Here is a 14,158-nt window from a genome sequence, read left to right on the forward strand (position 1 = left end):
CCATCAACTGCCCTGAAAGGTTAAATGGAGTGGCAGTAACAGCATTACCTTGTCCCACTCCCCTTCCATGACATGGTTGCGGAATTTGGTAGCTGCAGAATGCTCTAAGCGACATCCTGATTCTTGCATGAGGAGGTCAACCGTCTGGCTGCAAGAGAGATACAGTGTCAGAAACCTTACTAGGAGCTGCAGCAACATTAACTGTAGGCATCTCTAGAAGACAAATTGCTAACTGGACCTATAGGTAGCTCAGTAGTTAGAACCATTGCCTTGCCACGATGGGGCCAATATTTATTATAGCGCCAACATATTACGCAGAGTTGTACATTAAATAGGGGGGCAAATGACAGACAGTAACACAGGAGGAGTAGGGGATCTTGGCCCGAAAAGCTTACAATCTAAGAGGTGGGGGAAGTAGCACACAATAGGAGGACATGGATTGCTGGGTGAGTAGTGAGGGTTTTAGGAGACAGAAAAAGAGGGGAAGGTGAGGATGAAAAGATGGGTTTTGAGGGCTCTTTTAAATAAGCAGAAAGTAGCAGCAAGCTGAATAAGACGAGGAAGACCATTCCAGAGAGTCGGGGCAGCTCTAGAAAGGTTTTGGAGCCGTGCATGTGATGAGGTTATGAGTGCAGAAGTCATTAGTAGGTCATTGGAGGAGCAGAGAGAGTGGCTGGGGAGTCAGTGCAATTATACATAAGACTCATTTACAAAAGTAAAAACTTTGAAACAAAAATCCTATTTTTACAAATATTTTGCTTTAATGGACAAAGTGAAAGGTTCTCTTCCAAGAAGACTTCCCACCTGTTGGCACTCAGCCATACATCTTTTTCCATTCTGACTGAGCACATGTAAATCACTAGGACCTTATAGATACCGCATTCTCCCCAAACATGTTTAGAAGATGGGTGGTGGCCCATTTATTGTTACCCAACTTTTCAACAACCAGATAAAAACAGCTGGGTGGTCACTGAAGAGTGCCGGGTGGTGCGCCCTGCTAAAAGAGTCTGGAGGAAACACTGGATAGGTCAGGTAATTTGGGCACTTTTCTCCACCTGACAAAGCTTACATAGTCTTGGCGCTCTGAAGTACAGCAAAGGCACCTCATTTCAACAAGAGAACATGTCACTGTGCCCCCAAGTGTGCTTTTTTTACCTGGAGATTCCCTTTAATGGAAATTCCATGTCAGCAGACACAAATAATCATGAAGCTTTGGTCATGATCCCATGACACCATAGCATGAGATGTAGATCTATAGTGAACTATACATAACAGGAATAAAATGTATACACCATGTGGCTGCCACTTTTATTTTTCTTTCTAAAGCTGCCATTTACACCCACACAACACACTAGTAGGTTACACATCAGCTAAAAGAGGACCAGCATGAATGTATGTCATATACTATTTTTATGCATATATTACAATCATACTCTACAGAAGTGTTTCTCAACCAGGTTTCCCCCTACAGCTTTGTCTTGACCCTTTTTAACATAGGGGAATCGTTAAAATAACTTTTAGTTCTAAGGGAACGCCTTCCATATGAATAAAGAGGAAGACAGTAGGGGTTTTGGTGGCAAAAAAATGTGAATAACTAGATTTATATCACATATATTGAAAATACAAAACAATGTTGCATACAATTACCACGTTACAATTACACCAAGTCCACTAAAAAAAAAGTTTTCCAGGATATCTAGACATACTATTCCATTTACATTCATACAGTACTCAACATCACACAAAAGACACTACATGTCAAGATTGAAAATGATTAATATTGCATATATACATATAAAATGTTGTAGAGCCCAAGCCCAGGTGACAGCCTCTTGTGAGTCATCTGCAGATCCTGGAACCCACCTGCATGCTGAACATATGTTGCAAGGTTTGCTGTGTCTCACATACAAAAAAAAGACCAAAAATAAAAAAAACAAAATCAAAACCAAACACACAGGTCACCAGAGATAAAGTGTAATAAAGTCATAGTTTTTCCTAACTCATTAAAAAATAAATAAGGTACACCTGCTGTACAGCAATATATATGGAGTGTGCTGGTAGGAGGATAGAGAGTGGAGTGACACATGAGATGATCAGTCTACGGTTTTTACTTTTATTGTCAGTCATAGTTTAGGGGATGGAAGACCTGAAACTGGTATTTACCCGGAGCAAGATAAAAATCAGGTCCCCTCCCATGCCTGAGAGACCTGCAGTATATGATATAGATGCATTGATCTCAGGTCTGGACAGGTATAAAAACACATATCCTTTAATTGGTAAAAGGTTACATTGCATTAGTTGCATGTGTTGAGCTTAGCCAAAAATACTTCTGAACTACAGAAGCATGCTAGGCAATAAATAGACAGAAAATGCAAAAACAAGGTGAAGCAGGGAAACTAGCATATTCAAAATGAAAAGTCCCCAATGACAGCCTAAAATATTCTCTCCCGATGTGTGAGTAATTCTGGGGCAACTATAGAACCTTGTTGGTTTTTACCCAGCATGCTAAGGGGTCACTAAATACCAGAATACTCTACAGATATAACACAGGAAAAGCCATGACTACAAGGTCTGTTCACATCACCTTGGGTTGTGATAAAATAAACCACAGCTCACTTCATCATGGATTGTGGGGCACCGATACCACAGCTCATTTATTTTAGACAGGTCCCTGAAATAGTTCCTGCTCTATTTTAAACCACACAGGCTGTAGATGACCTGGGGTGCCATACAAATATAACGGCACCTGAATGTGTTCCACCATGATTGGGACATCATGGAAAACAATGCCTGACCAAGCCCAAAGGACTTACGACCAATACAGCAGGCATGTCTTCCAGCACTTAAAGTGACCCGATCAGAACAGGATCAATTGTATAGAATTACATACCTGCTAAAATAAAAAAAAAGTAAGTTACCTTACCTGTTTGCTAGAACATTGTCTTTCCGCTGCTTGCAGGCCACTGCATGCATTTCACATTTCTGTGATCAATTGATGCAATTTTATACAAGTGATCCTGTGCAGACAGGTCAACTTTACAGCTGTATTTTGTGCTTTTCTGGGTATATTTATAGCTGGATGGGTAAACATGCCAGAGTTTCCCACAAGCACACTGAAACTTTCATTAAAAAGCATAATGTGTGCAACTTACACCCCCCCCCCTTTAAAAAGAGGTTGTTTTTTTCTCATTTGTTTATGCAATAACAGGCCTATGAAATGCTGATATTTAGCAGGACAGGGATATTTTTTGGATCCACGTTGGCTGCATCAAGCCAGGGAGTCCCTGGGCCAATATCTGGTGAGCAAATTTTCACTTGTGATCTGTTAAAGCAGAACTAAACCCGCTATATTTATCTATCCAGGTCAGGTCCATCGCAGGGCACTGCTATCTTCTCCCTTTTCGTCCTGCAAGCCATCTTGATTGGCCAGGCTTCAATGACATAGAACGCCTGCGCAGGTGCGTTAGAGTTCATTTAGTCCCGGCACACTTAGAGAAAGTTGGAATTGCTGTATATTCTAGCAACCAACGCTGAGCTGCGCATGTGCAGCTCAGCATTTTTTTCTTTAAACAGTTTCTTGAAGTGATCAGGAAGGTAAGACTAACTACTCAGAAGAGACATCACCTGCCCTTTCTGCAAAAATGGAAGAGTGAAAATGAGTTGCACTTTAAAACTATCAGTTCTGAAATTATTGTTTAGGAAATTCAGCAGCTGATCTATCAAAAGATTTATTTATTTATTTTGCATTTGGGTCTGGTTCTGAACAGATCAGTTGTATTATTAAATATATAAAAGTATACAAGTTGTATCGTGACCATAAATTAATGATTGCACCCAAATGGAATTCTGATCTTACCATCTGAAAAATGGCGGAATGTCCTATGCATGTGCACAACGTTTTAGGATGTCCAAATGATAGATTACCGGTAAAGTGCAAAAACAAAAGGGAAATATGCACATATAGTAGGCCTTCTATTGTCTAATACTCCAAATATTATTAATACACAGTATTTATATAGCGTCAACATATTACACAGCGCTGTACAATAAATAGGGGATGCAAATGACAGACAGTGACACAGGAGATGGAGAGGGCCCTGCCCAGAAGAGCTTACAATCTAAGTGTGGGTTATGAAGCACATGAAAGGAGGGGGAGATATGGAATGGTGGGAAGTAGTGAGGGTTTAGGAGACAGAAGAAGATGGGTAGATGAGGTTGAGGCGTTGGGTTTTGAGCGCTCTTTTAAATGAGCAGAAAGTAGTAGCAAGCCAAATAGGATGAGGAAGACCATTCCAAAAAAAATCGGGAAGCTCTAAAAATGGACAAGCCTTCTGCTCATCATTCCAGCCTCCCACCCAACCTTTGTTCCAATACCTCCTGTTGCATTTACACATTTAATATATATAAAAAAAAAAAAGGAAAAAAAGAAAAAAAAAAAGGGGAGTTTGGAAGCTGAATTCCCCAATGAACTAACCAAGGAATATGACCATGGTAGTCGATTTTACAATCCAGGAGCCATCAGGAACAACACGGGGGGGGGGGTCCCAGGTTTGAATCTTGGCCAAAACACTATCTGCATGGAGTTTGCAGGTTCTCCTGTGTTTGTGTGGGTTTTCCTCCAACATGCAGTTAGGTTAATTGGTCCTCCAAAATTGACCTTAGACTGTATTAATGGCATAACTGACTTTGTACAGCACTGCATAATATGTCGGTACTATATAAATAATAATAGGGAAGCCTGACCCTTTAAGAGCTCTGCAAAGAGTTAATCCCTCAGTACAGCACAGCCTGGATCCTACCATTGTTTACTGCCACCTCTAGGTGAGCAAGAACAAGGGGAGCTACATTGAGCTAATCAGAAGGCTGCTTTTAGGCCTACACTGGACAAAGTAATTGTTCTGTCCAAACAACACAGTTGAAGCTTATGTAATACCATGGATCCTTTACTCCCTCTGTTAGCAGATACCCCCTGGGCCCAGGGCTTCCTCCAAGTCCGCACCTCCCCCCACCACCACTGAGCCCCCTCCCTCCCTTGTGTCACTGGAGCACTTTAATTCCTCAGCTCAGTGCTGGATGTAAACATCTCCCTCCCTTATCCACCCTGGGGCAGGCAGATTTTAACCCCTTCTGAGCCAGAAACCCATCATATTACACCTTCCTTCCCCCTCCCTTCTTTTCTATTTAGGAGTGGAGCAAAAAGAAAGACAATGTTCAGGTCTGCTGCTGCAGGAAAAACAACAATCCTCCCATCTGGAGGAGTCTGCATATAGCAGCAGTATGTTGTGTCTGTCACATATTTATAAGCTTCTAACACAGGCTAAACATAGGCAGATCCCAAGCAGCGCTGGAGCATGGGGCTGATGCCAGGGATGCTCCATGTCTAGTAGTATAGTTTGCATAAGCATGGAGACCACAACTGGCATTTGTAAACATTACAAGTACAAACTGTGCTGATCAGCAGGGAGAGAAAACATATCAGGCGAGCAACAAATCAGCCTAAAAATGTAAAAAAAAATATGTAGGGGTTGCAATACTTTTCTTTTATCCTGGTGAATTTTGCCGGGAATACTTTTGGGTCTAAGGCTACGTATACACACCAGACGATTCTCGTGTGATAAGGGCCGATATTGGAGAAGAATGTGGCGTTGTGAACAGCGCTCGTCATGCAGACGACCGACCTGGCGGATTTACAGATGAGGAACAATTGTAATGAAAGTAAAGGGGAGAGAGCACAGCGGGGTGCTGCTCCGTTATTCTCTCCTCTCCATAGAGCAGAATGGCGCGGTACATATGTACAGCACTCGTTCATGCATTGTGCAGTCTCTTGTGTTGTGAAACACATTTTGCATGAGCGAAAATTGTTGTTGGAAACGATCTTTCACAATCGTTTTCAATGACAAGAGACTGCCCGATGCATGAACCGCACCGCTCTGCTCTACAGAGATGGGAGAACGACACCCCGCTGTGCTCTCTCCATGTCACTTTCATTGCGATCTTTCGTGGATCCGCCAGGACGGGGTACGAGTGCTGTACACATGCCATCCCCTATCAGCCCTGATGTGTGTACATTGGTGTTTCTCAACCAGGGTTACTAGGGGCTCCTTAAACAGTTATGTGACACCAATGATTTTTTCGATCTGCTTTTACAGCTATTTGTAAGGTTGGCATTAATTCCAATGGCCAGCAATGTAATTCTTCCTACTGACCGCCTTGGATATAGTAATTATAGAAGGGGTTCCCCAAGCCCTAAAAGGTATTTCAAGGGTTTTCCCCAATATAAAAATGTTGAGAAAAACATAGCACAGGCCATACTAAAGGCCATGGTCACCAGGACCAACAGAGAGGGTTACCTCATTAAGGAGGGGTGCAAGCAAATTGCCACAAGTCACAATAATAATATTTAATAAACAGGATTTATATACCACCAACATATTACGCAGTGCTGTACAATAAATAGGGGTTTCAATTGACAGACAGATACAAACAGTGACACAGGAGGAGGAGGGGACCCTGACCAGAAGAGCTTACAATCTAGAAGCTTCTAATTTGGTCACTTCCCAACCAGCATGCAATATGAACGGTGCACAAGTAGCTAATCATTACAGAAATGTAACTGCCACCTTAGAGCTGGGCCTGGAAGTACAGGCACTGCAGCACAAAGATAAGCCTGTCTATAAACAGACACTGACATGTAGCCAAGGCCCTGTGAGTACAAGCGGGCATGTATTTTCAGGTCTACGACACAGGCCGAGCACTGTATGCAGCATTCATGTGCCAGCTGTACATATAAAACTTCACAGAGCCTTAGGTGCAAATCAAAACCCCAAGCACTGCTAAAAGGAGACGCATGAGGGCATTTAAATCAATAAGAGCCTGAATATGTAAACAACTGGTTGCTGAACCCAATCGATGAGTTCCTGAATTATTAGGTGGTGTGTCAACTGCAAGATTGTGCATGAAAGAGTTGTTAAGCATAGCCTGTGATTAAGATGGCTGAAGGAAAACAAAAAAAAAGGAGGAGGAGAGAACCCTGCCCCGAAGAGCTTACAATCTAGGAGATCATTATATACAGCATAAAAAGAGAATGGATAACAGATCGCTGGCTTGCAGCTAGCAAAGGGAGGCACGATCCACTCAAAGTGCACAAAATTCTTCAGACCTTAACCATGCAACTCCCTTAATTAAAACCTACTGCAAACATGGATACAAACAGGAGTCTCAGCTACAAAACACATTGCCTTCTACAAATAGATTAATCCCAAACATCACTGAAGCATTTTCCCTACTCCCATCTATAACACAGAGTGTCTGAGTCAGACCTGATTATTAGCACACCCGGGCAGGGTAGCAATGACTCAGAGGCTGCCATATACACCATGGTAGGGTGTCTGTCTCTGATCTTCATTCAGAAAACACCAGGAGACCAGCACCTGACTCACATCTCAATAAATACACCTAAGCCGCACGTCAGACAACCATGTTGTTATAGACAAACTAGTCCAGGGAAGCGTGTATCAACTTTTGTTACACAAATAATAAAAAACAAAGTCTTTGGTTTCAGGTATCAACCGCGCGACAGTAAGAACAGAGAGAAAACATGGAGAAGGGTATACAATCTTGACTTTGGATACATCACCATCAATATTATTATTTTTATTAAACAGGATTTATATAGAGCTTGCAAATGACAGACGGTGACACACGAGAATAGGACCCTGCCCAGAAGAGCTTACAATCTAAGAGAAGTGGGGAAGTATCACACAATAGGTGGGGAGATAAGGATTGGTGGTAAGTAGTGAGGGTTTAGGAAACAGAAGAAGATGGTAGGTAAGGTTGGGTTTTGTGGGCTTTTTTAAATGAGCCGAAAGTAGGACGAGGAAGACCATTCCAGAGAGCTGGGGCAGCTCTAGAAAAGTCTTGGAGCCGTGCGTGTGGTGAGGTTATGAGTGAGGAAGTCATTAGTAATAACATGAGGTGTAGATACAAACAAATTGTGGTGCAATTTAAAAGGGTTCAGACTTTAGTACAACAATTACTGTCACAATAAAGTGACAACCGTTCATGTATATAGATTTTGAATGGAGTATCAATCTCAACTAGACATTAATTTCTAATTTAAGCTGGAGTGATAGTAGTATGTGTTGGTTGGGAGGTCTTTCATCCCCAAAGCATTTCCCCCATTGGGCTTCCTCAGGGGTACTAGAAACATCATATAAAAATATATAAATATATGTATAATGTGTATATATAATGTACAATGTATAATAATCAAGGTATAATGATCAAGGGTATGGTCAAAACTGTAGATGGTATAAAACAAAAGTGTTCTCTTATTTCTCCATTGGGATGATGGGCTGTACTGAAACCCTTTTACGAAGGCCGATGGTATGGCAAAACTGTACCTTGTGATTTACTAGGTGTTATTTTTGGCCATATAAAAAAAAAAATAATAATTTAAAAAATTTTTTGTCTCAAACCTGTGAATAATTTAAGGGGCAAGAGGCTGTTGTAGCCACAAAGGAAAGGGGGGGGGGGATAAAACTCAAATACCCATGGTCTTGGAAGTCCAACAAGTGTCCAGCAGGGTAATGGTCAGATATCCGCCATTGTAGCTCATATAGTATAATTCTGTTCCTAATAGATATATGCCTCTTAGATTGTAAAGCTTTTTTGGGCAGGGTCCTCTCCTCCTCCTGTATCACTGTCTGTATTGGTCTGTCATTTGCAACCCCTATTAATGTACAGGGCTGTGTACTATGTTGGCACTATATAAATCCTGAATAATATTATTAATAATGCTCCACCCAGTCAGCTGCTCGTATTGGATCACTCACATGGTTAGGCCAGTATTTCTCAGCCAGGATTCCTCCAGAGGTTGCCAGGGGTTCTGTAAGCAATGGGCAATTTGTGCCTCTCAGGTCAGTTAGCCAAAACTACCAACACCAATGATCTTTTTGGCTATCTGTAAGGGTGACATTCTTCCCTTTGCCCAGCAAAGTATGAGGTATTCTTCTCAATGATCACCAGGCCAATGTACCATGTATTTGGCATATCATACATTTTTACAAAAGTTCCTTGAGACCTTAAAGTTATTTTAAAGGTTCCTCAATATTAGGAAGATTGACTTGGACAATGTATACCTCATTGTACAACGCATCCTGTACAGAAAATTACAACCGGGTGGTTACTGAAAAGTGCAGGGTGGTGTGCCCAGCTGTTCTATCAAACTAAAGGCGACTCCAACTTGATGTTCCACTTTTAGGATAAATATAATATCATTGTGAGCACCCCTATCAGTGCGAAATTACTTCCTAATGCTTCGACGGATCATTTTATTGGGCAATAGAGCCTGTTGAAAAATAACGGATCTACTAACAGGAAATAAATCCGTGCAGTGCCCTCCCCAGAATTTGTTTTTCAGTTGGGCAGTGAGAAGTTGTAGATGGGTGATCAAAAAGTGGGGAAATAAGTTTAGAGTTCCCAGTTGTTGTTGCCAAAGAAACTCAATAACCCTCTAAATCTCCCCAGACCCTTTTAGCTGGGCGCACCACCCAACACTTTTCAGGAACCACCTGGCTGTTTTTGAGTGGTTACTAATGAGTTGGGTGACAGTACAGAGGCTGCCACTGGCCTACAACTTCTTCCCAACCAGCTTAAAAAAAGTTCTGGGTTGAGCGCTGAATTCTGTCAGCTTTCACCCCCTAAAAAAATGTCCTATTGTATCACCATCTTCGCATTATACCCCAGCTATAAAAAGGCCTCTGTAGTGTGGCCCAACTTTTCAGTAACCACCGAAAAACAGCTGAGTGCTTACTGAAAAGTGCCAGGTGGTGTGCCCAGCTAAAAAAAAAAGTCTAGGGGGAACACTGCCATAAATTAGGAAGCTAGATGTGGCTCGCACCAGAAGCATTTCTGTAACTGTGGTTAGCACGGTGGCTCAGTGGTTAGCACTCTGGCCATTGCACCACTGGGTCCCAGGTTCGAGTCCCGGCCAGGACACTATCTGCATGGAGTTTGCAGGTTCTCCCCATGTTTGTGCGGGTTTCCTCTCACAGCCCAAAAACATGCAGTTAAGTTAATTGGCTTCCCCCTAAAACTGCCCTTATACTGGGGTAATGACATACGACTATGGTAGGGACTTTAGCCTGGCCAAGATTCGAACCTGGGACCTAGATCTGCAAAGGCCAGAGCACTTACCTCCGGGCCACTGTGCTGCCCATTGCGAGCTCCTCCGGAGGGACAGCTAGTGACATCACCATGGACTTTGTACAGCGCTGTGTAATAAGTTAGCGCTAAATAAATACTGTATAATATTAATAAAAAAATAAAAAATACCACAGGAGATTCATAAAGCCAGGATAATGCAGAGACGCATTTATTGTTGCACTGATACTATATTTTTATACATCTGCCCTATATTTAGATGACAAGCCGCCTTTCCACACAGCAAGCGACACTTTCTCCCCCAACACAACATATTCACCCACACGCACCAGGGAAACAGGTTTACCTCTGATTGCAAAATACAAATACACTGATCAGGATGTCAGTGCCTTGTGTCATTTAAACGTATGCATAGGAGACAAAGTGTCCCAGATTTCAGGAACACAGTGTGCACCTCTGATCTGTTTACATTTCAGTGCACACACTGAAACTGGTTCCTGTGTGTCAGACACACACTTATCAGTCAGTGCATACTTTATTATCAGTGTTTGGGTTTTCCTGTATTACAGGAATGCTGCAGAGGCCATCAGTGCCTGGGGTCAGTGGTCACATTGTAAAGAGGTAGTCAGTGTCTTATCAGTGGCTCATGTGTCAGGATAAACATGCCAATTGGGTTCTGTGATGTGGCTCCTATCAGGGTGAATATATTACCCAGGCTGGAGCACAGATATCAACTGGGACATCAGTGTCTCAGAAGAGGGATATCAGTGCTTGACATGATGATTGGGGATATCAGTGCCTTACAGAAAGTCGTGCACTCACCTCACACATAATATCAGTGCCTTAGTATGATGAAGCATAGAACTCAATTGTTATATAACAGTGCTGGAATACAGACACCACCATCAGGATATCAGTGCAAACCAATATTAAAGATATCAGTGCTTCAGAGAGGGTGGTACACAAGCACCTCTCATGCATGATATCAGTGCCTTAGGTGATGAAGCATAGATCTTGTTATATAAACAGTGCTGGAGTACAGACACCACCATCAGGATATCAGTGCAAACCAATATTAAAGATATCAGTGCTTCAGAGAGGGTGGTACACAAGCACCTCTCACGCATGATATCAGTGCCTTAGGTGATGAAGCATAGATTTTGTTATATAAACAGTGCTGGAGTACAGATACCACCATCAGGATATCAGTGCAGACCAATATTGGTCAATAAGATATTGTTGATGCAACAGTGCCACAGAGAATGGGCGTAAAGACATCTCATCCAGGATATCAGTGTGATGTAAACACAACAATCAGGATATCAGTGCCACAGAGGACAGTGCAGACAATGCATCAGTAATATCAGAGCACGCCACTGATGAGATATCTGTGTTTAAGATGCCTTTGAAGACACAAGGATCATTATATCAGTGCTTTATCACACTGTGCACCAACATAAGGATTGGAATATGGGCACCTCACAGCACTGATATAAACGAATCCCTAGATGCCGCTGAGGGCGATATGTACACAGTGAACAGACTATCAGTGCCTAAGATGAACAACCATTGTTGGGACCTCATAAACACATGCATTGTTCACCTCACCTGTAACGCCACAGATATCAGAGTTCAAACACTGATTGGGGGTCTCAAAGTTGCTGTACAAGCACTGTTTATAGTGTTGGAACTTCTGAGATCAATGATCAGGCCCACCAGTGTCTGAGACACCGAAATACTCTGCTCAGTGTCAGTGCTGCAGATGTCAAGGAATCATAAGACTGTCAGTACCTGAGAGGGTTGTACAGACACCAACATTAATCAGGCTGTCAGTAACAAATGTTACCGTACACTAATATGTCTGTCAGTGCCATAGTTGTCTGCACACACAGAGATGAGGCTGTCAGTGCCACAGCTGACAGTATACATACACTGATCAGACTGTCGGTGGCCATAGATGTCAGTGCCACAAAATGTTACACACCATTATGTCTGACAGTGCCATTAATGTCTACATACTGTGACAGAGGTACACACACTGATCAGACTGACAGTGTCACCAATGACAGGGCACACATACACTGATCACACCATCAGTATCATGCAGTATACAAACATGTTTATCAGTGCACAAACAGGTGAACAATACTACTAAACACACATAGGTAGGTACACACAGATAAACATTGATCACACTGTCAGCACACACACAGGGAGATGAACATACTAATCACACACAAACACAGATCAATGTACACACTGGTCACATAGTTGTCACACACACAGGTCAGTGTACACACACACTGATCACACTGTCGTCACACACAGGACAGTATACACAGTGATCAGACACAGGTCAGTGTAAACATGAACACATTGATCACACTGTTGTCACACACAGGTCAGTGTAAACATTGATCACACTGCCTGCGCACACACACTGATCATACTGTCATCACAAACATAAGGGGGCGATCACATACAGGTCATTGTACACACTGATCACACACACAAATCAATGTAAACATTGAACACACACTGTTGTAACACACTCATAGGGTGGTGTACACACACTGATCACACTGTCGGTGTACACACTGATCACACACTCATAGGGCGATGTAGGCACTGATCACACTGTCGGTGTAGACTCACTTGAGGCCCAGGCCGTGCAGGTGTTGTCCTATGAGGCGGATGACGTCCTCATCAGCCTGGCTGAGCCTCTTCTTCTTCTTTAGGCCGGGCTGCTCGGTACCTCCGCCTCCCCCACCAACACCGCCACTGCTGCTGCTAGCAGCACACGAGTCGCCATTGCTGCTGGTAAGGAGGCCATTGGAGTGGGCCGGCAGCTCTCCGCCGTTCTGGGCCGCCATGGTAGACGATGAGGGGGAGGAGGAAGAAGGGGGAGATCCCGGCTCCGCTCCGCCCGCTGCCGCCCCGTTGGCCTGCATATTCCCTGTGACGAGCCCTGCCTCTGCCGCTGCCTCCTCCGAGGCTCGGAGCTTCTTCCGCGGGGGAGGGGATGCTCGGCCGGTGTCCGAGTCGGAGGAAGCGGAGGCCAGACTTTCCTCGCCGAGAGCGGCCGTGGTGGAGGAGGTTGAGAGGACACGGCGCGGTCCCCCTCCCGGGGAAGAGAACAGGGAGGAGGAAGAGGGAGGTGAGGGGGGAGCGGGGAGGGAGGGGGGGACACAACGCTGCTCGGCTACGGGGCTGTCACAGGCAGCGGCTGCTTCTTCCCCCCTCAGCTGCGGCACTAATGGAGTCCGGGCCCTGACGTCACCGGAAATGCCTATACTGGCCGTACGTTCACTTCCGGCCCTGACAGCAGTGAAGGAGGAGAAGGCGACTGGGTGGGAGGAGCGACGGACCTTCTGGAGGCGGAACTAGAAGCAGAACAGTGAGTACAGAGTGAGAAACCAGGGCACGGTGTCTCCGGCTACTGACCGGACCGAATACCGTTGAAAGAGGAGGAACGAAAAAAACTGACAGAGGCGAAACCTCGAGCTCAATGGAAACAGGGCATGGGCGGAGTTACGCCCTGTAGGAGGAGTTTGAAAGGTCGGAGGCGGAACCAACGTTGATGATTGGTCTTTATGTTGGCTGAAAAGAAGGCGGGGAACAACATCTTTTGGAAGGTTGGACATGGGTGAAAGTTTACACCCTATGGGAGGAGCGAAGAGAGATTGGCAAGGTATAGGAAGGGGCGGGGTTTTTGTCAGTGTCAACAACCCAGCGTGACCAGAGAGCTGTCACTAGGAGAGGGGGCGGGACTTCCCAGCGATGGGCGGAGCTCCGGCTCCTGGGATTGTTTATTGTTTTGTTTTTTGACATCATTTTCTCTTACTCATTATATAAAAGATGCTTTGTTTCTATAATATCATTTTTTATGTGAAAAAACGAATGAAAAATGCTATTTAGACAAAATTTACAGCTTGCCATCCTTAATTCTGTAATATGTAAACAAACAGGCTACTCTTGTTGTCATAGCAACCAA

General features: G+C 43.8%; 1 protein-coding gene across 1 annotated transcript in view; it reads right to left on the minus strand.

Moving 5' to 3' along the window:
* The window catches only part of WDR26 (WD repeat domain 26), a 49,101-nt gene extending 35,840 nt beyond the window's left edge, over positions 1-13,261 (minus strand). The window contains exons 1-2 of the mRNA XM_072409912.1: positions 12,820-13,261; positions 49-148 (exon numbers count right to left, since the gene is read on the minus strand). Coding sequence (XP_072266013.1) covers positions 49-148; positions 12,820-13,115 — 396 coding nt within the window. The 5' untranslated portion in view covers positions 13,116-13,261. The remainder of the gene's footprint in view (positions 1-48; positions 149-12,819) is intronic.
* Positions 13,262-14,158: the final 897 nt, after the last annotated feature.

This window comes from Pyxicephalus adspersus, chromosome 4 (assembly GCF_032062135.1).
Source record: "Pyxicephalus adspersus chromosome 4, UCB_Pads_2.0, whole genome shotgun sequence".
NCBI lineage: Eukaryota > Metazoa > Chordata > Amphibia > Anura > Pyxicephalidae > Pyxicephalus > Pyxicephalus adspersus.